The sequence below is a fragment of the Galeopterus variegatus genome, unplaced genomic scaffold, assembly GCF_000696425.1.
Source record: "Galeopterus variegatus unplaced genomic scaffold, G_variegatus-3.0.2 Scaffold3854, whole genome shotgun sequence".
In the NCBI taxonomy this organism is placed as follows: domain Eukaryota; kingdom Metazoa; phylum Chordata; class Mammalia; order Dermoptera; family Cynocephalidae; genus Galeopterus; species Galeopterus variegatus.
The window spans coordinates 102318-127499 of record NW_007729965.1 but is presented as its reverse complement, the minus strand read 5'-3'; the positions used below and the strand labels follow the sequence as shown (position 1 = coordinate 127499).

General features: G+C 37.0%; 2 protein-coding genes and 1 pseudogene across 2 annotated transcripts in view; 1 reads left to right on the top strand and 2 right to left on the bottom strand.

Annotated features, from left to right (window-relative positions):
• Window positions 1–445, bottom strand: part of UCHL5 (ubiquitin carboxyl-terminal hydrolase L5) — a 42623-nt gene extending 42178 nt beyond the window's left edge. The window contains exon 1 of the mRNA XM_008586161.1: window positions 334–445. Within this exon, the coding sequence (XP_008584383.1) occupies window positions 334–340 (7 nt within the window). The 5' untranslated portion in view covers window positions 341–445. The remainder of the gene's footprint in view (window positions 1–333) is intronic.
• On the top strand, window positions 148–24218 carry TROVE2 (TROVE domain family, member 2). Its single transcript, XM_008586162.1, has 9 exons — window positions 148–239; window positions 9682–10280; window positions 13946–14166; window positions 15117–15263; window positions 15529–15666; window positions 19673–19789; window positions 20737–20850; window positions 21136–21282; window positions 22756–24218. The coding sequence occupies exons 2-9, from the start codon at window positions 9701–9703 to the stop codon at window positions 22906–22908; spliced, it is 1617 nt and encodes a 538-aa protein (XP_008584384.1). The 5' UTR covers window positions 148–239; window positions 9682–9700; the 3' UTR covers window positions 22909–24218.
• On the bottom strand, window positions 18435–19492 carry LOC103601738 (annotated as a pseudogene).
• Window positions 24219–25182: the final 964 nt, after the last annotated feature.

The following is a 25182-nucleotide window of genomic DNA, read 5'->3' as shown; positions in this document are numbered from 1 at the left end:
GGGCGGGGATTCAGAGAGCCGAAGGAGGTAACATCCGGGATCCTCGCCACTCTACAGCGGGGGCGGGGCCAAGGGGAGGGGCGGGGCTCGTTCCCGGGAATCGAGCTCGGAAGGCCCAGCGGCGGTGGAGCTGGAGTCGTCGCCGCCAGTCAGGCCGCCGCCGTCTCTTGTCGTTTCCCAGCGCTTCGCAGGGCTCCTCCCGGCGGCGCTGAGTCTGGAGGGTCGGCCGCCCGGCACAGGTGAGGAAATTGCGGGAGGCCTGCGGGGGCCCTTTGTGCGGTCTGGGCGGCCCTGGGGACGCGCAGCGTCTGACCGGCCCTCCATGTCTCTCACCCTGCATCCAGCGGCTGAGGCCGGGGCAAACACTTCGCCAAACCGTCGTTCTCCCCCATCCCGCTTCCGCGCTCTCCCTTCGCAGGGTGGCAGAACCAGCATCGCTGTAGGGACATCCTCGCTCGGCCGGGCCGGGACACTCCCGAGGTGGGCCCTTCCCGAACGCGGGACCGCTCCTGCTCCTCCCCGCTTAGCGTCCCGCAGGCCGACGTCCAGCGGGCCTACTTCACTCCTCCTCTTCCTCCTCCTCCCGCGAGAGGCGTCGCCCGGGAGCCCGGGCTTAGGAAGACGGATCTTTGTGGGGAGACAAGGCGAATTTATCCTAGAGGGAATAATGAGGGGGAGGAGAAAGATCTGACCATAGTCCGTGAGGAGGGGATGTAATACCTCAAAGGAAAAAGAGACTTAAAAAAATGTAGTGTATTAATCTAAAAACATTTGGGATGGTCCTGAGACTGTATGATGTTAAACCGAAAGTGACTACTTTCACTAAATCGCCCTTATTCAGCAGGCTCTCTTATAGGATACCGTAGTGTTAAAATCAGAATCTTTAAGAGTAAACATATTTATGCATCACTCCTTAACCTGTTCAGGGTTCGGATCCCTGTACCGACCAGCCAACAACAACAAAAAAAGCTACCTGTCCAAGAAGGGCCTTTTTTGGCTTCTAGAAAAAAATGCTCTAGTGGATAAAACTCTGACTCCTTGCTTCTCAAATAGGTGACCGATACCCTGGAGTTAGCGAGCACTGTGCCCTATTATGTGAAGCCACAAAATAAACATGGTAAATTTTACTGAGAGAAAACAACAGAACAGCTTTTGTATTAAAACCAGCATGAGTGTATTATGGAATATTAGTAGAAGCCAAAATTTGTATGAAGTGTCCTCAGATTGGGGGGTTTCTGTTCAGTATTAGACCTTGAGATACTTAATTGGAAAATTTGAGATGCCCAGGGTACTAGCCTTATTTCTTTATGAGCCATACCTAGAATGCTTGGCACCAGAACCCAAAGTGGTTTGCGGTATTTTAAAATCTGTAATCTTGCTGTGAACTTGAAAATATTTTCTATTCTAAATAAATATATCAAAACCAAAATTTATTTGATACCCAACTTGATGTGGTACCTGTTGTAGAAAGACCACACTGAAAATTTAGACTTTGACACAAACTAGAAGTAATCAAATGGGGGGTTAAAATTCCTTTAATTATGTTAACATTTAATTCCAAGAAATCACATAAAAAGCAAGATTTCTGGATCTTTGAGAACAAAGACTATATCTGACAACACTAGGTCCATACCACATGGCAACCACTTGGCTGCTCCCTTCAGACTAGCATGCTGTTATGTTTCCCACAGTTCCCCACCACTTTTTATTGTATCACACTTGACTTGATCCACCCATTTCCTGATACAGGTATTTGAATTTGTGGCCCCAGTTATTGTAGTATTGTTTCTTTTCAGTTGTCTTGCACTCTCGTAGATGTAAGTCACCTTTGTTTTTTGGGGTTTTTTTGGCAACTGCCCATTACAGGAATGGAACCCTGGGCCTTGGTGTTATCAGCACCATGCTTTAAAAAACTGATCTAACTGGCCAGCCCTGACTTCATTTTAAAAGAAATAAACTACGAAATTTGATTTCTTGGAATAAAAGGTAGCATTTTCAAGTAACAAATTACCAAAAGATTTTGAAAAGATACTCAGATGTGTAAATTCACGAAAAATAGTACTAGTGAAATATGTGTTGTAGTTCTAATCAGTGTGAAGCAGAAAAAAGTGCTATGACAATGTGTTGTACTAGCGTTTACCGATTTTCATTCTAAATGAAATCAAAAAAGAAATGGACAATGTATAAAATATTCACAACCAATTTAAAATGTGACCCTGCTTTTAATAGTATTGTGATCTGTTTAACTTCTCCAAATTCTAATTTATGGCGATTTAATACAACTTTAGCTGTATTAATTTCTTAGAAGTGGTGTACTTTAAGAGCAGGCCAACCCAAAGAATTAAGTATATATTTTTTTGTTAATCTGGATTTACAACACTTGACTGTTCAGGAATGGATTAACTGATGAGCAGGCTCTGACCTCACTGTCCAACTGCCTTCCAAATCACTGATAATAATAGAGCTTAAGCTTTGAGCAGGGAGATAATAGCAGTTGGGGAAAGAAGAAATTACGTTGCTGTATATGTCTGTGTATCTCAAATTGCTTTCTAAAGTTGAATATAAAAAAAGTGGGGTTAATAAAGGCTTATTTATTTAACCAACTTTCCAAATATAGTTCACCTAGCCAATTTTTTATTTATGTAATTCACATCACTTCTCGGGCTTTGGCTAAGATCATGTGTAGGATATAATTCACATATCATGAAATTTACTATTTAAAGTATCCAGTGTAGTGCTTTTTAGTATATTCACAGAGTTTTGCAACCATCTAATTTCAGAACATTTTTGTCACCCAAAAATAAATCCCTTACTCATTAGCAGTCACCCCTCATCCCATCCTCTGGCAACCACTAATATACTTTTTATTTCTTTGAGTTCACCAATTCTGGAAATTTCATATAAATGGAATCATATAATATGTGGCCTTTTGTGACTGGCTTCTTTTGCTTGATGTAATGTTCTCAAGATTTGTTCATGTTGTAGCATTTATCAGTATTTCATCCCTTTTTATTGCCAAATAATAGTTCATTGTATGGACATCTCACATTTTTTAATCCATTCATCAGTTGATGTATATTTGGGTTGTTCCCACTTTTTGATTATTTTGAATAATGCTTTTAAGAACACTTATGTACAAGTTTTGGACACATGTTTTTATTTCTCTTGGGTATATAGTGGAATTCCTGGGTCATGTGGTAACTGTATTTAACCTTCTGAAAGTGGCTGCATCATTTACAGTCCCACCAGCAGTGTATGAGGGTCCCGATTTCTCTAAATCCTCCAAAACACTTTTAATATTATTTTCCTTTTGATTGTAGCCATTTTAGTGGATGGGAAGTAGTATCTCATTGTGGTTCTGATTTGCATTTCCCTGATGACTAATAATGTTCAGCATTATTTTATGTGTTTATTGGCCATTTGATATCTTATTTGGAGAAATGCCTATTCAGATTCTTTGCCCATTTGTTTATCTTCCTTGCAGAAATGCCTGGTCAACTCCTTTGCCTATTTTTTAGTTGACTTATTTATCATTTTATTATTGAGTTATAAGTGTTCTTTATGTATTCTAGATACAAGTTCCTTACCATATATGTGATTTGCAAATATTTCTCTATTCCATGGGTTGTCTTTTCACTTTCTTGGTGGTGTCCTTTGAAAAGTTTTAAATTTTGATTTCAAATTTTTTGTTTTGTCACTGTGCCTTTGGTGTCTGTGTCCTAACACCAATTCTCTGACACCAGCTAGGTGTTCTACAATTCAATTCAGTTCTGGTACTAATTACCCAGAGTCAGCATCAAATCCCACAAGATAAAGCGCAAAGTCTCCAGTAAGACTGCCCTTGGGCCGGCCCGGTGGCACACTCGGTAGAGTGCAGCGCTTGAGAGTGTGGCGGCGCTCCCGCCGAGGGTTCGGATCCCATATAGAGACCGGTCCGCTCACTGGCTGAGCGCGGTGCGGGCGCGACACCGAGGGTTGCGATCCCGTTACCGGTCATGAAAAAAGAAAAAAAAAAAAGAAGACTGCCTTTAATTCAGACACTAACTGCAAGTGGAGTCTCCAGGCTACACATACTTATCTCCTGCCAACTACAAATTCTGGGCTTCCCACAGCCCTCTCAAGGTCGGTTATTCACTGGAATGACTCACAAAAATCACTAAAAGTGCTGTACTTAAGATTACAGTTTTGTTATAAAGGCAACTAGGAACAGCCAAATGGAAGAGTCTCATAGGGCAAAATCAGGGAGAAGGGGAAGGATAAAGAGCTTCCACGCCTTCCTTGTAGAATCTGGGCACAGCACCGTTCCAGCACATCAATTTGGTCACCAGCCTGGAAGCTCCTCTGAGCACTTATGTCCAGAGTTTTTATATGCGGTGTTATCATATAGGTATGATTGATTAAATCATTGGCCATGTGATTAAACTCAATCTCAGGAGCTCTACCTCCTTCCCAGGAGGTTGGTCTGGCCCAAAGCTAGCCCAAACCCCCATCCCAAAGCTATCTAGGGGCCTTCAATGAGTCTACTTATTAGCATGACAGACACTTCTGTTTCTCAGGAAATTCCAAGGGCTTTTGAAACTCTACCAGGAACTATGTACAAAGACAAGGTATTTTTATTAAAACAGTGTCATATCACCTAGCCAGTTTGAAGTTAATTTGTGTATCAGCACTCAGTGATAAGGAGAGTAGCTTGGGACATGCTGCCATTCTGTTTTCCATCTTTCACTTTAAAAAGTTGATCCTGGTAAATTTACACAAGCAAGTAGAGAGGTGCCCTAGCTATTAATAATGTGATCTGTTCCACTGTTTTATATTGTACCCTGGAAAGTATGGTCATAGAGCATATGCTCTATCTACCACAGAAACTGCTACAAAAATGTTAAAAGGGTGTGTCCTTGTCATTAATATCATAAAATGCAAATGGAAGATTTTATTGATATAGCTATGAATAAGTAACTAACTTCATTTCTTATAATAGTGATTACAAGGATTATATTTAGGGATTACCTCTCTTAGGTAACTTTTCTAGATTTAAAAGTTCATTTTGGGGGCCGGCCCGTGGCTGACTCGGGAGAGTGTGGTGCTGATAACACCAAGGCCACGGGTTCAGATCCCATATAAGGATGACCGGTTAGCTCACTGGGTGAGCTTGGTGCTGACAACACCAAGTCAAGGGTTAAGATCCCCTTACCGGTCATCTTTTAAAAAAAAAAAAGTTCATTTTGCTGCATGCTCCACGAAAGATACTTGTATTAGTCTATTTTTTGTTGCTTATAACAGAATACTTGGAACTGGGTGATTTGTCAAGAAAAATGAAATTTATTGCTTACAGTTTCTGAGGCTGGGTAGTCCAAAGTCCATCTGGTGGTGGTGACCATGACCTAGGGGTCTCCATCGCATGATGGTGGGAGCAGAGAGAGCAAGACAGACTCTCCTCTTCTTTTAAAGCCCTCAGAACCACGCCCCTGACCACCATTTTTAATCCATTCACTACTGCATGGTCCTACAATCCAATTACCTCTTCAAGGCCCCACCTTTCAATTACCATAATAGGATTTCCCACCCTCTTAACAGTCACAGTGGGGGCTAAGTTTCTAATACATAAATCTTGGGGGACGCAATTCAAGCTTCAGGGAGTTTTGGGGGGACATAACTCAATCCACTACAGTACTTGAATACCTAATATTGAATATATTAGAAAAACTCACAGAGAAATATTGTTCTCAAATGACATTTTTAATCAGAACTCATTACTTTCTCTTTGTAACTTTCATTTTTTATTTTTCTTGATTGCATTTCCATTACTTGCATATAGTACATTTATTATTTTATTTTGATTACAGAATTTATCTTAAAGACTTGTATTAAGTTTTTTATTGCACATGTTGAGACTTATTTTCAAAATAAATGTGTTACAGGAAAGAAAAACCACTCATGCCTAATTCTTAGGCAGATGGTTCAGAAAATCAACTTTAATGCTATTTAGTTATCCTTAAGTCTGTACTACTAATTACTTAAATGTGGTGTTCTAGCTGCAGTAGAGAGATACAAAAATAATACCTTGTTCCCTGCTCTCAAGGGAAACAATGATGTAGCTAGACGTGCTTACAATGAATAATACAAGAAAAAGAATTTGAGTGAAGAGGGGATTTTGAGGTTTGGATTGGGACCTTTAAATCCCAGTGCTTGGGCCTTGATGCAGGAAAGCAGGTGCCGTAGAATAATCTCCCATTAATGTCACTTCAGTGTTATTCATTTAACAAATGTAACTAATAGGCCGGAATAGACAGGTTGAAGTACCACCAGAGAGTATTTTTGTGAAAGCAAAGGGAGAGGCTAACAATGTCAAATGCAATGTGAAGATCAAAATAAGATAAAATTTTCTATTGGAATTGGCAATTAAGGTGTTAGTCTTTGAGAAGTTTGTTAATCTTCTCAGGGTTTTTTGGATTGAAAGGTAGAGGTAAGAGCCAAATGAAAAAGAGGATAAGAATAAAAAGAGGCATCACTGTACCAGGAGTTTCAGCCTATGCTGCACTCAGTAACTATAAATCTGTCCCTAATGACTAAACACAAGGGTACTTCAAAAGTTCATGGAAATATTTGTATTATCCCTTAATTCTATTTTTCCATGAACTTTTTGAAGTACCCTCATATGGTCATTACTTCTCTGATACCACCTTAGGCCTAGGCCTGCACTAACATAAGCAAATGTATACTAGAGTTTTATTTGGAATATCAACAATAATATTTCCAACACAATTCAAATCACTGCCCCCTTAACATTCTGTCACATTCAGAATGGGAAGCTCTCCATTCTCCAGTGTACTTAACTCCACACCATGTGTTCCCCTCTCAGACCCAGTCTTTCTTTGCTCCTTTCTCTACCAAACTTCCCCACATACCTTTCGGAACTCTAGATTTCCTGTCAAGTGGGAACTTCCTCAATTTCCTTATCTCTTGGTTTCCTTCAAATCTATCTTCACACATACCTTTCACCCTTCAAGGTGGTATCTCTTTTGCTCTCAATAGGCTAGTCTCAACCTGGATGCCCCTAAGCCAATTCTGTCTCACTTCTTTCAGGAATCTCACTCCCTCAGTTATCCTCTTTCTCTACTGTGTCTTCAGCTCTCCAAATTGCATCTTTGAACCTCAGCCTCAATGTCTTGCCATTGAAAAAGGTTTTTCCTTTAGGTCCTACTCTCTCTCTCTCTTAACCTCCCTTCCTAGTTTATAACTATGCTTTTATGAAAGAGTAGTCTACTTGTGAAGTTTCTTCCTCACTGCGTACTCTCCTGATCTCACTGTAACCAAGCTACTTTTTACACCATTCTACTACAGTTGCTTTTCCTAGTCACTGCTGTTTGCTAAACCCAGTGGTTATTTTCTTGCCTTTACATTAATTACGTGATCTCTGACCGTTCAGCATTACCAGCCATTCACTACTTGAAATTGTCCTTGTCCAGGATACCAGTCTGTCCTGATTTTTTAACTGTGTGCATGTCCTTTTCTGTCTCCTCTTTTTTTTTTTTTTTTCCTTTTTGTCTTTTTTCGTGTCTGGCAACGGATCGCAACCCTCAGTGTAGTGCCCGTACCGGACTGGGACCGGCAACGGGATCGCAACCCTCGGTGTTGCACCCACACCTCGCTCAGCCAGTGAGCGGGAACCGGTCTGTATGTGGGATCCGAACCCTCGGCGGGAGCGCCGCTGCACTCTCAAGCGGCGCACTGTAGCAGTGCGCCACCGGGCCGGCCCCTTTTCTGTCTCCTCTTAAAGGCCCATCTCTCCTTAACTCTTGATTGTTAAAATTCACCAGGAGTCCATCCTCAGCCTTCCTCACAACATATAAACATGCTCATGTATGTATCATCTTCAAAACAAAATTTTTTTTACCTCTGTTCCTCTTTAAGCTACTATGATCTATCAACATGTCTTTATGGCTATGCAGGTATATTTAGACAGTTCTTCTCTAGAATATAAAGACACAGGGCAGGATTTCAGGAACCTCATCCTGGAATGCCTTCCCCAAACTTATCAGTTGTTCAGTTTGCCTTCTCTACACAAGTCTTTCTGGATTGAGACAGCATTATTTCATCTTCCCCTGATCACTCATAGTACTTTTCTACAGCACTTAATTACAGTTTGCTTTGTAATTCTGCCTCCCCAAATGAATGTTATTTCCTGAGAGCAGGAAAAGAGGACTATTTCTGGTCTTTTTAATGGAACAGAAATCTCCATGTCTTACACATAGTATGTATTCAGTAAATACTGGGGGGGGGGGGGGGGGGTTGTTATTTTGTTTTATTTTTTTTGTTTGTTTTGTTTACCATGGGCAGAAGCCCCGTGCACTGTAATGGTATAGGATGGATTGAGGGACCTGGATAAACAGCTATATTATAGTAAGAATAGTGGTAGGCTGATGAAGTAGTGACAATTGTGATTGCTCTATTAGGAAGATAAAGAGGGATGAAATTGCGAGACAGCTGGTTCTGCTAGCTTTATAGATAAAGGAGAAAGGAAGGCAAAGGTAGTTACAGATGACCTAACTATAAGCAAGCACAGGTAATAGGATGTTAATCAGGATGCTCTCAACTACAAATAACAAAACTTAAAAATGATTTGAACAATAAGGATACATTTATGACACAATAGGAAATTTCTAAATTGAGCAAATCCATGTAGCTGATATCAATGACCAAGGTTTCTTCTAATTTTTTTTTTTAGCTAGCCTTTTATATTGACAATTGGCATGTCCTCTTAAACTGGCTCCCTTCACATTCTCATAATGGCTGCCACCACTCCAGGCATCACTTGCAAATGAAAATGTCTCAAGGCAGAAAATGAACATTCCTTTTTTAAAGAACCTTTTAAGAATGAAGAAAATCTCAAAAGTATTCCTGGCAGACATACCATGTCACACTGACCCAATGCCACCAGTCGTGGCAAGGGGGGCGGGCAGAAGGGGGCCAGGGAACCAGTCTGTTTTAACTAACACTCTCTAGCACTTCAAGTAATTTTGATGCACACCGAGTTTGAGAACCACTGGCTTAGAGCAATCAAGATTCATCCCTTGGGGCTAGTGAAAGGCCTAGCCTCCTCTGAAGGACATGATGGCCAGGAAGAAGAAAAGAGAAGGGGAAGGAATGGATGGATAGGCAACCAAAAATATCTATACAGTTCTTCAGGGAGTAAAATCTTTCTTTATGTCAGCTACTATTGCTGCCCTCCCTCCCCCCTTTATTTCTTTCTATCTGGGCCTCAAGGCCCCATGCTGACCTACTTGCTTAATCTCAGAAACAATACACCATACCTCAAAAATATGACTCTTCAGTTGTTACTTCCGATTATCATTCCACTGTAGCTATTATCTAGTTTAATTTTTTTGCCTGAAAGATTCTAAAGATATGAATACAAAACAAAAATACTTAAAAACTTAAGATATTACCAGTAGTCACTTGGTGGTCAGATGTGGTTTTTTTCCTTGTATTTTCTATCTTTTCTAATTTTTCTTCAGGACATTTATATTGATTTTGTACTAAGAGAAAAACTTACTGAGCTTAAAAGATATTTTTAAATTAAAAGATGTCAGAATAGGTTTCAGTAAGCATAGATTAATATTGTTTTCCTTTTTATAATTTTATGATGTCCATTTAGTTGTGATAACATTTTTTTTTTGATAGGTTTCCTAAAAGAAAAAAAATGGAGGCATCTGTAAACCAAATGCAACCACTGAATGAGAAGCAGATAGCTAATTCTGAAGATGGATATGTATGGCAAGTCACTGACATGAATCGACTACACCGGTTCTTATGTTTTGGTTCTGAAGGTGGAACTTATTATATCAGAGAACAGAAGTTGGGTCTTGAAAATGCTGAAGCTTTAATTAGATTGATTGAAGATGGCAGAGGATGTGAAGTGATACAGGAAATAAAGTCTTTTAGTCAAGAAGGCAGAACCACAAAGCAAGAGCCTATGCTCTTTGCACTTGCCATTTGTTCCCAGTGTTCCGACATAAGCACAAAACAAGCAGCATTTAAAGCTGTTTCTGAAGTTTGTCGCATTCCTACACATCTCTTTACTTTTATCCAGTTTAAGAAAGATCTGAAGGAAAGCATGAAATGTGGCATGTGGGGTCGTGCCCTCCGGAAAGCTATCGCAGATTGGTACAATGAAAAAGGTGGCATGGCCCTTGCTCTGGCAGTTACAAAATATAAACAAAGAAATGGCTGGTCTCACAAAGATCTGTTAAGATTGTCACATCTTAAACCTTCCAGTGAAGGTAAGTATAAGATCTTCATGGAGGGAAGGGGGATATCAAATAAATAGTTTTTGTTTGACAATCACAGAATATTTTCTAGCAATAGCCTTGCATTCTCAAAACATACATCGATTGACTAAATCAAGTTTGTTTAAGGCCACCCTGGAATTAAATGCCTATCACGGGCAACCCAGACATTAATAATCAAAAGTCAAATTACAGATTTACAGATTAATATTCTAAATCTTAAAATGTCGCATGCTAATTAGAATGCTTACCCAAGTGATTATAGCAGCATGGACAAGGTGAAAGTTATAGTAAGCAAAACAGCTCTTTGCCACTAGATGGCAGGTAGCCAGTCTGTAGTGCTCTTGCCCCTTATCATTTTTTCCCTCCCTGTCTTCATAGGACATATGTTCCATGTAATCTAAAGGCTACCTGAAATAGTCCTGAACTTAATTAAGGATGTTAATTGTCTACAGGCAGTGAGCCAGGGAACATGCTAACTAGGGGCAATTTTTTTATGTCTTTGGGAAGAGACTTTTGAGAAGTTAGTTGGATCTACAATAATTACTACTTCTGCTTAGGAGAGGAATAAGAACAACTCTTGGGCAGGAATAATTTAAAGTGTAATTTCCGGGCCGGCCCTTGGCTCACTCGGGAGAGTGCGGTGCTGACAACACCAAGGCCATGGGTTCAGATCCCATATAGGGATGGCCGGTTAGCTCACTGGGTGAGCGTGGTGCTGACAACACCAAGTCAAGGGTTAAGATCCCCTTACCGGTCATCTTTTAAAAAAAAAAAAGTGTGAATTTCCAGAAAAATCACCATATCCAAAATGTGGAATGTTTTTTGCACCAGATGTGTATTTGAAAGAGCTCAAATTTCAGTTTTTCCTGTCACTTCGTCCTTAAGCCAGGTAACTTAATCTTTCTGAGTTTTTGTACCTTCATCTGTTAAAAATGGGGAAGTGGAATAACCTTATAATTATTGTGACCAAATGTGGTAATGTATATTAAAATACTTAATTAGCACACATAGTTCCTGATAATGTAGAAGTACACTGTTGGTTCCCTCCCACTCCTTTCCAGATAGATTGTATAATGATATCTTTATACACACTGTGTTCAGTAATTCTTAATTTATTATTTCTTTATTATAAATATACTATTTCAAATGAAATTTAAGCAATAAATTACAGCAAATATTTACGTATTAGAGATTACATGTTTTAAGTTGAATATATTATTCCAAATTTTTCCTAAACATATACTACTATGTTTTACTAAAATTTTTTTATGTACCTTTTTTGCTTCAGTTAAAAGTATGATATTGCTATTTTTTCAGGTCAGTAGAAATAGTTGTATATTTACCATTGTATGAATATACTATAATTAATTTAACTAATCTCTTATTGATGACGGTGAAGTAATTTACAGTTTTTAGAAAGATACTGAAGTGGGGAAGAAAAGCTTGCATAGAGTAAATATTTTTATACTGGTTAAATCCACAAACAGTATATGAAAGTAGCCAGTTTCCCCACATTTGAACACTGACCATTGCCAGTGTTTTTAAATCTCTGCCTATAGGATAGTTAAAAATTTCTGTCTTGTTCTTTGAATTTGTGTTTTTGTACAGATGCTTATCTTTTCATGTGCTTACTGATACTTGTATTTTTTGTAGATTATATTATTGTATCATTGCCCTTTTATCCATTTTGTTACTATTCTTTTTTAATATTGATTATGGTCATTCATTCAACAAATATTTATTGAACACCTACTATGTATGGACACTGTTCTGAGAACTTGGGATACACATTACAGGAATTAATAATTTATTATCATACACATTACATGCATTTTTCCCCTATTTTGTTCTTTGTCTTTAAATTTGGGGAGGCAGGAGGTGGTTCTGGCACTTTGAAGTTTGGGATTTTAATGTAATCAAACTTATCTATGTCTTCATGGGTTTTTGTTTTGTGTTAATTTTAGAAGGCCTTTTGCAACCTAAACTAGTAAAAATATTTACCTGTGGTTTACCTATGGTTTTTGTTTTGGGGGGTTTCTTGTTTTAACATATTCATGGTTAGGAAACATTATTTTTACTTTTAAACCTTTGATTCAGTATAAGAAGTACATAGGCATCCAACTTTCTTGAGACACTACATGGTGGTGTGGAGCAAGTAATGGACTAATCAGCTATTGCTAGTTCTAGTTGGACAGATTAGTTTTCGAACTTGTGAAAATAATTATTCTGCACTTTGTTTTGTTAGGCTGTAAAATGAGGAAGTAGTAGATGTTCCCTAAACTTACTTCCATACATAGGATTCTTTAATTGTAAATTTTGAGGGCAGAACTCGTACTTGAAACCTTGTTAATAACAGGAGTATCATGTTGGGCATAGAGGATCTGTAGGCTTCTCGGTGGAAAGAATTTTAACTCTAAGTAAGCTACAGAATAAGTAATATAATACCTTCACTGAAATGTGTATAACAAGCAAAACAAGTCAAAATGTGATTCAATTAATGATATATTTTTTGTGTACCTACTTTGTGGCCAGCACAATTATAGAACTGGGTAGGGTAAGATTGCTTTAAGGAATTTTTATTTTCATTGGAAAAACAAAATAGAAAACATTCTCACATGAAACATTTAATCATTTAAGATGATTTTGTACCACATGTGGAAGATTGCAAGAGTTGCAATACTTTAGAAGTTCCTGCATGTTAGTTAGAGTTCAAAAATAGCACATAGGCTCAATATAGTGTGTTTCTTTTGGCCTATACATTATGTGAGGGGGGGGAAAGGACTTCTTTGTCAATATCTTAAAAAATCAAAAGACTTCACATAAATATCCATATTTTGGCTTCTCTTGAAAGTACATTTTTTTTTTGGCAGCACTAAACCAAGAGTTGGCCAATACATTTATCAGACATACTCTCTTCATTTTACCACAGTCTTAACAACTTTATTATAACACCATGGCCTGTTTCATTTCTTTATCTGCTTTTCTCTCATGGACATTTGAATTTGATAATTTAATTCCTACCTTTACAAAAGACCTAGAAAGATCACCATTTATTGGCAGAATGTAGGCTAGAACCCAGATTTTCTCACACCCAATCCAAAGCTCTTTCTACTATTAGAAGAAATTGTAGAAGGAATAAACAAATTATAGTATTTTTTAAAAATTTGGCCTGTAATACTTTCTCAGCTATTAAACAATAAAACGGACCTATCTACTTATCTCTTCCACTTATCTCTGCTATTAAGAAATTTATATTTATTCAACAACAAACATTCAACAAGTGAATATAGTATTGAGATAGATCTATACTCTTGTGAGTTGTTTGAGATTGTGGACCTGAGATAGACATTTTCTACCAGTTTCTAATGCTGGTGTTTCAAAAAAAAAGCCTGTGTAATACAGTTACTTAGGATATTGGAGGTTTTTTATTTTGTTGTTTTTATAGTCTCATATTTAAAAAGTAATAATGGAATAAGCAAAATTAATTCACTCCATTTTCTTAAATGTGTTTGTTATGTCATGCATAACAAAACCCAGTTTAAGGGAGTTAATTCCTGTGTATCTAGTTATGTCTATCATATAATGCATTCTCAGGAAATGTTCTGTTTTTTACTTGATAATCCTGCATGCCTTTTCAATTCTTTATCTTGTTAAAGGACTTGCTATTGTGACCAAATATATCACAAAGGGCTGGAAAGAAGTATGTGAATTGTATAAGGAAAAAGCACTTTCTGTGGAGGCTGAAAAATTATTAAAGTATCTGGAGGCTGTAGAGAAAGTGAAGCGCACAAAAGATGAACTGGAAGTCATTCATCTAATAGAAGAACATAGATTAGTTAGGGAACATCTTCTAACGAATCATTTAAAATCTAAAGAGGTGAGTAAATTATAATACAGTCGGCCCTGTGTATGGGTTCTGCGTCCATGGGTTCCACATCAATGGATTCAGTGAACTGGAGATCAGAAATATTTGGGGGGGGGAAACTGCATTTGTACTGAACATGTACAGACTTTTTTCTTGTCATTCCATAAACAACACAGTGTAACAACTATTTACATAGTATTTACATTTTATTAGGTATTATAAGTAATCCAGGGATGATTTAGAGTTTATGGGAGGATGTGCATAGGTTATATGCAAATTCTATGCCATTTTATATCAGGTACTTGAATATCCATGGGTTTTGGTAAGTTCAGGAGGTCCTGGAGCCAATCCTCTACAGATATCGAGGGATAGACTATATGTTACAGCATATGATTAAACATGACTAGTTTATGATATGTATAAAAAGGATAAACTTTGAGTAACTTTATGTTTATTAATTATTTTAAAAAGAAATTAACCAAAATATATCTTGAAATTAATGTTTATTTAAAATATCTTAACATGATGCTCAGATGTAGTTGGTATTCAGTAAGTGTTAATTCCCCTCCGAAAATATACTATTAAGAAAAAAGGCTTCTATGCATTTTCTTCATAAAATATACTTCACTTCCTTATTCTAATAAAGACTGAGGGGGCTGGCTGGTTAGCTCAGTTGGTTAGAGTGTGGTGTTGCAACATCAAAGTCAAGGGTTCAGTTCCCTATACCTACCGGCCAGCTGCCAAAAAAAAATAAAATGTAATTTTTTAAAAAAATGTAATTTAAAAAAAAATTTAGCTTATTTGATAAGCCTTTGACCAATTAAGAAAAATTTTCATTCTGAAAGTACTCTGAACCCCAAAAGAAAGCCTTAGAGAATGTATTATGAATATTTTTGGTATATAGGTATATTATACTGATTTATTGACCCTTCGTTTTATTTCTACCTATGTTATTGCAATAGGTATGGAAAGCTTTATTACAAGAAATGCCTCTTACTGCATTACTAAGGAATCTAGGAAAGATGACTGCTAATTCAGTGCTTGAACCAGGAAATTCAGAAGTATCTTTAGTGTGTGAAAAACTGTGTAATGAAAAACTGTTAAAAAAGGTAAGCATTATCAGTGCCTGTAGTTAGCTACTACTAACTGAAAAAGTTGGCTCCTAAATTTTGGAAATACCACCAGTGCCTTCTTTAAGTGTTCTGAGACTTTTATCATTCCAAATTGCATTTTAACTCTTACACTGGAGGTTAATACATTCTTATTTTCTTATTTTCTTTATGAAATATATTCACTACAATAGCATAAAAATCTAAGCAAGACACATAATTACTTAAAATTTGCATTTACTTTTTGTCTTTGTCTTGTTTTTAGGCTCGTATACATCCGTTTCATGTTTTAATTGCATTAGAAACTTACAAGTCAGGTCATGGACTCAGAGGAAAACTGAAATGGCGCCCTGATGAAGAAATTTTGAAAGCATTGGATGTCGCTTTTTATAAAACATTTAAGGTAATGGTTTGATTTTTGTTTTAAAACAAATAACTTGGGGCTTAAAATCTTTTGTAAAAACACATTTTAAAAGTAGTATTTCTAGTTTAACCATTTTTTTATATTTGTTTTTCCTTAGTTCATGGTGGGTATATAATTAACATTGTAAATTTATGAGTAATGTATTTTCCCTTACTTTTGGGCAGCAATTAATTATCCTAAGATCATTTTGATAATTTTTAAATTACTAAATTTAAAAATATGCATTCCTTTGGAGTCCTTTAACTTGGTCATGTGTTTTATGTCTCCATTAATTGGTACATGGATCTCATCAGTCTTGACAGGAAGTGAATTTTTAGGAAAGGAAATCCCATATGAAAGATTTAAGTTAAAATTTTTGGTTTTAAAAATTTCTTGCTATACAACAGAATATTAGCAACCAAATTCAGCAGCAAATTAAAAGAATTATACACCATGACCAAGTGATATTTATCCCTGTCATGCAAGGATGGCTCAACATATGAAAACCAATCAATGTAATATATCACATTAGTAGAATGAAGATGGTAAAATCATATGATTATATCAGTTGATGCAAGAAAAGCATTTGACAGAATTCAACACCCTTTTTTGATTAATAAAACACTCAGTAAACCAGAAATAGATATGAACTTCCTCAACATGATAAAGGCCATAGGTTAAAAAGAAAAATAGATGGCTAATAACATCATATTCAGTAGTGAAAGACTGAAAACTTTCCCCCTAAGATCAGGAACAAGATAAGGAGTGCCACTTTTCCACTTTGATTCCATGTAGTACTGTAAGTTCTAGCAATTAGGCAAGAAAAAGAAATAATAAAAGACATCCAGGTTGGAAAGGAAGGAGCTAAATTATCTCTGCCCTCAGGTGCCATGATCTTACATGTAGGCAACCCTAAACAATCCATTAAAAAAAACTAGTGGAGTTAACAAACAAATTCAGCATAGTTCAAGGAGGATATAAACTCAACACATAAAAGTCAGGGGTTTTTTTTAGTAAAACATTTTACTGTCAAAAACAAAAAATCAGTTGTATTTCTATACAGTAGCAATGAACAATCCAAAGGAAATTAAGAAAATATTTCCATTTACAATAGCATCAAAAAGTTAAAAAATTTACAGGGGCCAGCCTGTGGCTCACTCAGGAGAGTGTGGTGCTTTTGATAACACCAAAGCCACGGGTTAAGATCCCCTTACTGGTCGTCTTTAAAAAAAAAAGTTAAAATGTACAATCACCATACCATCCAGCAATTACACTTTTTTATGATTAATTAGTGTCATCAATCATATCTATTTCTGGTTTACTGAGTATTTTATTAATCATGAAAGGGTGAAACAACCGAAGTGTCCATCAAAAGATGAATGGGTAAAATGTGGCATATACATAGGATGGGATATTGTTCAGCCTTACAAAGGAATGAGACTTGATACATGCTTCAACATAGATAAACCTTGAAAACATTATACTAAGTGAAATAAGCCAGACGTAGAGGACAAGTATTATGAGTCCATTATATTGGGTATCTGGAATAGGCAAATTTATAGAGACAGAAAGTGGAGTAGAAGTTGCCAGGAACTAGAGCAAGGTGGAAACAAGGAGTTACTACTTAATTGGCACAAAGTTTCTATTTGAGATTATGAGAAAGTTCTGGAAATAGAGGTGATGGTTATACAACATTGTGAATATACTTAATGCTACCGAATTGTACACTTAGAAATGGATAAAAAGGTAAATTTTATGTTTTTTAAATTTTATCACAATAAAAAAAATTCTTGCTAGAAATTCCCACACTTCAGTCAAGAAAGATATTTAAAAATAGGGTGGTAAGTTCTTTAAATAACATTATTAAATAGATATCCAGCAACATGGATGGATTGGAGGTCATTCTGACCTCACTCATATGTGGAATCGAAGGGGAAAAAAAAAAAAGTTGATATTATAAAGGCAGAGAATAGAACAGTGGTTACCGGAGCCTGGGTAGGGAAAACAGGGAGGGCTGGCCAACAGATACAAAATTGCAATTAGATAGGAGGAATAAGTTCTGATATTCTGTTGCACAGTAGAGAGAGTATGGTTAAAAGAAGTTTTGTATTTCATGACAGCTAGAAGAGAGGCTTTTGAATGTTTTCGCCACAAACAAGTGATAAATGCATGAGGTGATTGAGACATTAACTACCCAAACCCAATTATTACACAACATATATATGTATCAAAATACAGGTACAATTACAATGTGTAAGTTGAAATAAAAGATACTAAAAAAATTACTAAATAAGTCATCTTATTTCCTTTGTTTTACCTGAAGTAAAAGCTAAGAATTTTTCTTTTTTTTTTTTTAACTGAACAAACAGAAGTGATTGTATCTGGTATAGTTCCAAGGTAGAAAAAGTAGAGCTGGTAGGGCCTTGTACCCCGCCATGGAGGGAGCATGGTAGCTGCACATATACAATTATAATAAATTGGCAGAAGAAAAACAACAGATTCCTGGCTGAAGAGGGAGAGATGGAGAGATAAGGCAGAATGCATGGGGGAGTCCAGAGGGGAGATATGGGCCCCTCTGCTCCTCCCACAAGAGTTTCCCCTTTGGACCCAAAAGAAGACTTGGCTGGCAGCAGAGGCACAGCTGGGAGTGCCATGTCTTCCAACTCTCTGGCTTTTCTGTTTTCTGTACTCTGGGGTAAGTGAGTGCTGTGAAAAGAGAGACAAGCATTTTCTGCACCAGTCCTGCTCTAAGCCATCAGGGAAATAGATTATTCTGTTTTCTTTAACTTCTCTTTCCTTGGCACCATTGCTTTGAGAACATAAGGCAATGTGAATAGTAGGCTCAAGAAGAAGACATGGCCAAGAAGACAGATGGATTTGTACACCTTAAGCCATTTGTCCCACATGAAGAGGTAGAAGGCAGTCATCGAGTAAGCCGTGAAGAGCCAGTGGATGGTCTGTTGCACGAAGTAGTAGAAGAATTGTAAAAGAGCAGTGGAGGCCAGTTTGCTCAGGGCTGGGCTCTCTTGAATTAGTCTGGCAGCCCGTCTTCTTACAGTAACATTGAGGAATTCCATGTGGAAGCAGACAAGGTATCCTGAGTGTAGGCCATGCCAGAGGGCCAAGAATAGCAACAAGAGTCCCTGGGATAGTTCTTTATTTCCAAGGAACTTGGACCATTTGAAGAAGTAACCTAGGCTTTGGTGTTAATGTAGAAAGAGGTGATGGTGCCAGTGAAGTGGGGGGTTGTTTCAAAGAGACATACCTGCATGTTGACACAGGAATTCCATTTTGCCTTTCCCTCTTCAAAGTCATTGAAGCCCTGCCCTGTCAAGATGCACATTCTTTCTGTGACCAGCCAACAGGTGACGTAGTTGTACAGCACAAACTTGTCCCAGCCAGCATATACATGCAGTAGAACCAGAAAGGGCAGTTTTCATAGTCTTGGGTGAGGGTAGTCTTCTGTGATGTGGGGACTGAGCAGAGTGTATTCCACCAGATAGACAAAGCCCAGATTGAGGTGCTTGAGAGCAGGTATGGTGTTGTTTGGTATCTTCCCTGGTGTGTCAGTCAGCTGTCCCTGCACCATTTTCATGTAGTGGTTCATTGAAAACTGGGGCCCTACCAAGAAGGCCCCATAGAAGTAGGAAAAACCAGCAACTTCCAGCAGGAAAGGGACACCCCTTGTGGCATATTTCTGTTGCTGAGAGGACAAGGAGTTCCAATCTTTCCCTCTGTCAAAGTAGTCAACAGCCAAACCAATCAGCTTCAAAGTTAGAACACAGTGTGGCATTGTCCATTTGATGTCATGGTTACCAGTGGCTGTGTAACATCTGAGCTAAGCATTTTCCAGTAGTCAATTAATTGGCTTGTCAAAACTCAGAAGGCCTTTTATCTTAGAGAGTATTTTGAATGAAAGTAAGTAAATATGATTTGTTAAAAATTTAATCAACTTATAATTTCTACAGTTGCTTTTAATGATTGTTTTATTTTGTTTTCTTTTTAGACAGTTGAGCCAACTGGAAAGCGTTTTTTGCTGGCTGTTGATGTCAGCACTTCCATGAACCAAAGAGTTTTGGGTAGTGTGCTCAACGCTAGTACAGTTGCTGCAGCAATGTGCATGGTAAGAACACCTAAGACAGTTTAGGATTTTTACCACTTTGTATGTTTATGGGGCAAAATTATAAAGTTAGATATGATCAAGAATTATGTTTTCCCTTATTTTTGTCATTTCAGCTTATTCAGCACATTTTTTATCATTTTATATCTAAACAATTTTGTGAAGCAAAGTTTTTTTGTTGTTCTTGTTTGGTTTTTTTGGTGACTGGCCACTGCGATGATCCAAACCCTTGACCTTGGTGTTACAACACTGTGTTCTAACCAATTACGCTAACCAGCCAGCCCCTAAAATCGTGGGGGGTTTTTGTTTGTTTGTTTTGTTTTTTCCCGTGGCTGGTCAGTACAGGGATCCAAACTCTTGACCTTCGTTTTACAAGGCTGCACTCTAACCAAGGGAGCTAACCAGCCAGCCCGAAGCAGGGTTTTAAGTGTGTTGAAAAAGCATATCTAAAGAATGGTGAGAATAGAAATTTTAATTTTTACAAAATTAAATATTAGTAGTATTTTTGAGGAAGTAGATCATGCTTAGAAAAATTATTTAATGGTATAAAAGTTAAAAGATGAGAGAACTAATAATAATAGTTAGGAGATTTTAGTTCTAGCCTGATTCTGTCACTAAATAGTAAGCAGGTGAATCACAGGCAAGATTCTTAGCTGCTTTTCTGTGGCTTTATTTCTTTTTTAATAAAATGAGAAGAATATATGCTCTATTTGCTTCAGAGGATTGTTGTGGAAACCAGTTTCTTTTTAAGAGTTTGTGAAAGTACTTCAAAATCTATACTACCTATTAATCTAACTATACTATTACTGTATAGTTCTAAAACACGGTAATAAGTTCAGAAAGAGAATAAGCATCATAGTGTTTCTTTTGAAGATGAACTTGTATAAACTTCAAAATACTGTATTTTTTCCCCAAAATCTGCTGAAAATTACAACCATTGGATTTTTCAGGTTGTCACACGAACAGAAAAAGATTCTTATGTAGTTGCTTTTTCAGATGAAATGGTACCATGTCCAATTACCACCGACATGACTTTACAACAGGTTTTAATGGTTATGAGTCAGGTAAGAAACTATTTTATTAAGTTTACTAAACAAGTATTGTATAATAAGTTTATGGTAATGTCATGAATTTATTAATTTGTGAAAACAAATTGTTTTGTCTTGATTTTCTCATGAGAAACACAAAATCAAAACAGTATTACAGGCTTTGAGAAGGCCTGTATATTGGTACTAAACAAATGATAATGTAAAAAGTAGTATTTTAAGTATTTAATTATTTCAGAGTTTTCATCATGGACACTAGGGCAACTTTATTTTGTTCTTTTTCATGTTTTTGTTCTGAGTTAGATCCCAGCAGGTGGAACTGATTGCTCTCTTCCAATGATCTGGGCTCAGAAGACAAACACAGCTGCTGATGTCTTCATTGTATTCACTGATAATGAGACTTTTGCTGGAAGTGTCCATCCTGCTGTTGCTCTGAAGGAGTATCGAAAGGTAAAACAAATTCTCATGTTGTTTCTCACCCAAATAGTACTCAATTTTCATTTTCTATGTTTTTCAAAAAATGTTACTAAAAGTAGTTCTATATTTTGTATAGAAAAACAATGTCACTTATGTACTCAGCAGTACTTGAAATAAGAAAAAGTATTGGCTACACATATTTTTGTTTATTTTAACCACTTCCAGTGTTAAACCAATGTTAAACATTACTAAGAATGTCCTTTACAAACAATATTTTTGGTAGTAATGACAATATTTATTTTACTTAGCTATACAGTTTTGTAATGATTCAATGTGCTCTTTAAATAAGTATCAATTGTGAGTTTTGTTAAAGGACTGTGTAAAACTAAAGCAAAGATATAATATGTGTTCTCAGTTTTATGGACATATTTATGTTCTCATCAGTGCCCTCCAAGTGAGCTTTCTGAAATGATAGAAATGTTCTATATCTGCACTCTCCAGTAGGGTAGTGACTAGTCACATGGGACTGTTGAGCACTTGAAATGCAACCAGTGCAGCTAGTAGTAGAAATAGAACTTGTTGATGAAGAGCAGTGGTTCTCACAGTGTGGTTTCCCTAAGGCTAATAGCCTTAGCATCACCTAGGCCCCATTGGACATCTGCTGAATCAAACTCTGGGGGTGGGACTATGTTTTAACAAGCCCTCCGAGGGTTCTGATGCTTAAGTTTGAGAATCACAGGTGAGGGAACAGAATTTGGAATAAAGACAGCCTGCCTGGCTTTGGAATCCTGAATCTTTCTCTTATACTAACTGGGACCTAAGCAAATTATTTAACTGATATACATCACAGTAGGTAATATTACTTAATGTTTTAGGGTTGGTATAACAATTACATCAGCTATATTATTTAAAGAGTTCATTGCAGTGTCTGACACAGTGTACATTCAATCACTGTTGGTTTTTATTTTAACCTTAAATATGGCTATAGAGAATAAGTTTTTACATGGGACATGTATGTGTTGTACATATCAAAGTTGTAGACCAAAAGTTGATAATCTCAGATAAATATGTTTTTATATGAAGGCACTTCAAAAAGTTTGTAGAAAAATAAAATTAAAAGATAATATGAATCTTTCCATAAACCTTTTTAAGACCCCTCCTATTTAATATACCCCCCACACATTGTCCCAGTGTTTGATATGGTGATAAAAATGTCTGGCACCCTGAATATCCTGACAGGTTTCAGAAGTACAAAGTCCTGAGGCTGCTCAAAATGTACTGTGCCTCTGCAGCCTGTGGACAAGTAAAAATATAGAACAAAAGAATTAGAAATTTCAGGCTGGTTCTTAACACAATTTTATTTTCCATTCTTCTAAAGATCACATAGTCTGGGCTTAAAAGATTGACCAAAAACAACTGACTTTGTAATAAAAAGCTGTGGTAGCGAGATTTTAAAGTGTTTTATTTTGGAAGTTTTTAATATGTATTTTGATTTTTTTCCTACAGCTCATGGATATTCCAGCTAAATTGATTGTTTGTGGAATGACATCAAATGGTTTTACCATTGCAGACCCAGATGACAGAGGCATGTTGGATATGTGTGGCTTTGATACTGGAGCTTTGGATGTAATTCAAAATTTCACATTAGATGTGATTTAACCATAAGCACCAGCATGATCTAAGAAGGCCATTGGCATCAGTGAACTCACTAAAAAATATGCAGCTATTTCCCAGCTAATCTCAATCCAGTGAACGATGATGGTATAGTATGTGTATAATGAAAAGTTACTTTATGGAAAAAGAAAAAGATAGGAAGGAAAAACAAGATGAGCCCAAAGTTATATCTACAAAACTAGCTCTTGGGAAACAGCTTCAGGATACTGTAGCGTCCTCTATCTAATAGAGAACTTCTTTTTAATAGATACTGTAAAATAGTTGAACAGTTTTGCTTTGGTAAATAATACATTTGTACTTAAAGAGGTGAGAGCCAAAAGTGTAAGTATTTCTACATCATGTCACTTGTTTGGGAAGTGCTTAATGTTTTCTTAAATGTTTTCATTGGGAAAGGACAGCTTTGATAATGTCCAAATACTCTGAAATGCACTAGACCATGTAACTGTGATGGAATATGAAACTCATCTGTAAACTTTTATACCAAGGGAGTAAATAACTAGAACATTTGATTAAATTATAAATGAGTTTTACAAATTCAGAGTTTTTTAAGGTCACATAAATAACAGCTTTCTTATTCAAGAAAAAAGATACGTTATTTCTCATGTTTTATTTGCCTTTGTAGAATCTGTTACCATTAACCAGATACATAATGGAAACCCCTCAGAAGAGACTTTAAAGTTTGTGTTGGCAGAGGAATTCTATTTTGTTTACTTTTTTGGTTTTGCTCTGTTTTATTACCATGAGGTGTGTGACTTGACAATGATTTCCTTTGAATTATAATAACATGGCCATGTGTAGTCATGCTTTCTTTTTTTCTTACTCTTAAATGAAAATGAAAATAACATAAAATGTTTCAAGCATTTAACTCTCCCATTCATAATCTTGAAAGAATGATAATTAAAATCTCAACTATAACCAGATTAACTTTTTCCTTAATTTTAAAATAAAAAATTTTTTAATTACTTTTAACTGTTTTTTTTTAGTCAATTGTAAGTGGGTTTTAGGTATTTTCTAATTGTAAGTATGTCAGTGGTCTATCTCTTTGTCCATATTCATTTTGTGGCAAAACTTTTTTGATAGTATAAAGAAATAATAAAGCAAGCTAAGTTCTTCAGGTTTGAAAAGCAATTTTTGAGTAGCATATTACCAACTAACCAGTTTGTAGAAATTTTTTTTTTTAATTTGTGTGTATTAAACGTCCTTTTCATTACATTAAAGTGCATTATTTTCCTGAGCAAGCATACCTCCTTTGTTGTGAGATTTTAACATTAAAGCCACCTGTTGAGATGCCAGTATCTTTGCTCATAATTTCATTATGCTAAGATAGCTTACACATAAAACAATTTGTATGCATTGTTCTTTAAATATTAATATTTACTGGGGTTTTATGTGAAAAGTCAAACTCTAATGTAAAGTTGTTACAGCCTTTTATGTTCTTGGGGGTTAGGGAGAACTCAATAGTGCGAGGACTTGTGTACATATTTTCTTTTGTTTCATAGGAAATTTGGACTCTGGGAATGATAAGAAAATGTTCCTTTCAAACTTATTTGACATTTTCATCCTGGTTTTGATATGTACCCATCCTTTAAGGCAACTGGTAGCAGTTTTTAAATGTTGTGATTTACACCTGAGATATTTCGGTAGCAAAACTAGTAGCGCCTCCCACCCCCCAAAATATGCATTGCTTCTGATGCTTTCTGTCCTTAACCCTCTGTCAAGAATTGAATTTCACATTAGCTACGTTTGATACATTAAGATATTATGTTCGGGGCCGGCCCGGTGGCACACTGCTACAGTGTGCCGCTTGGGAGCGCGGCGGTGCTCCCGCCGAGGGTTCGGATCCCACATACAGACCGGTTCCCGCTCACTGGCTGAGCGAGGTGCGGGCGCGACACTGAGGGTTGCAATCCGTTGCCGGACACGAAAAAAGACAAAAAGGGGAAAAAAAAAAAGATATTATGTTCAGATTAATTTTTTTTTTTTTTTCCTTTTTGTCTTTTTTCGTGTCTGGCAATGGATCGCAACCCTCAGTGTCGCGCCCGTACTGGACCGGGACCGGCAACGGGATCGCAACCCTCGGTGTTGCCCCCGCTCCTCACTCAGCCAGTGAGCGGCCGGTCTATATGTGGGATCCAAACCCTCGGCGGGAGCGCCGCCGCACTTCCCAAGCGGCACTGTAGCAGTGCGCCACCGGGCCGGCCCATGTTCGGATTAAATTTTAAAGGACCTTGTATTATGCAACAGCTCTTGAATTCTTTA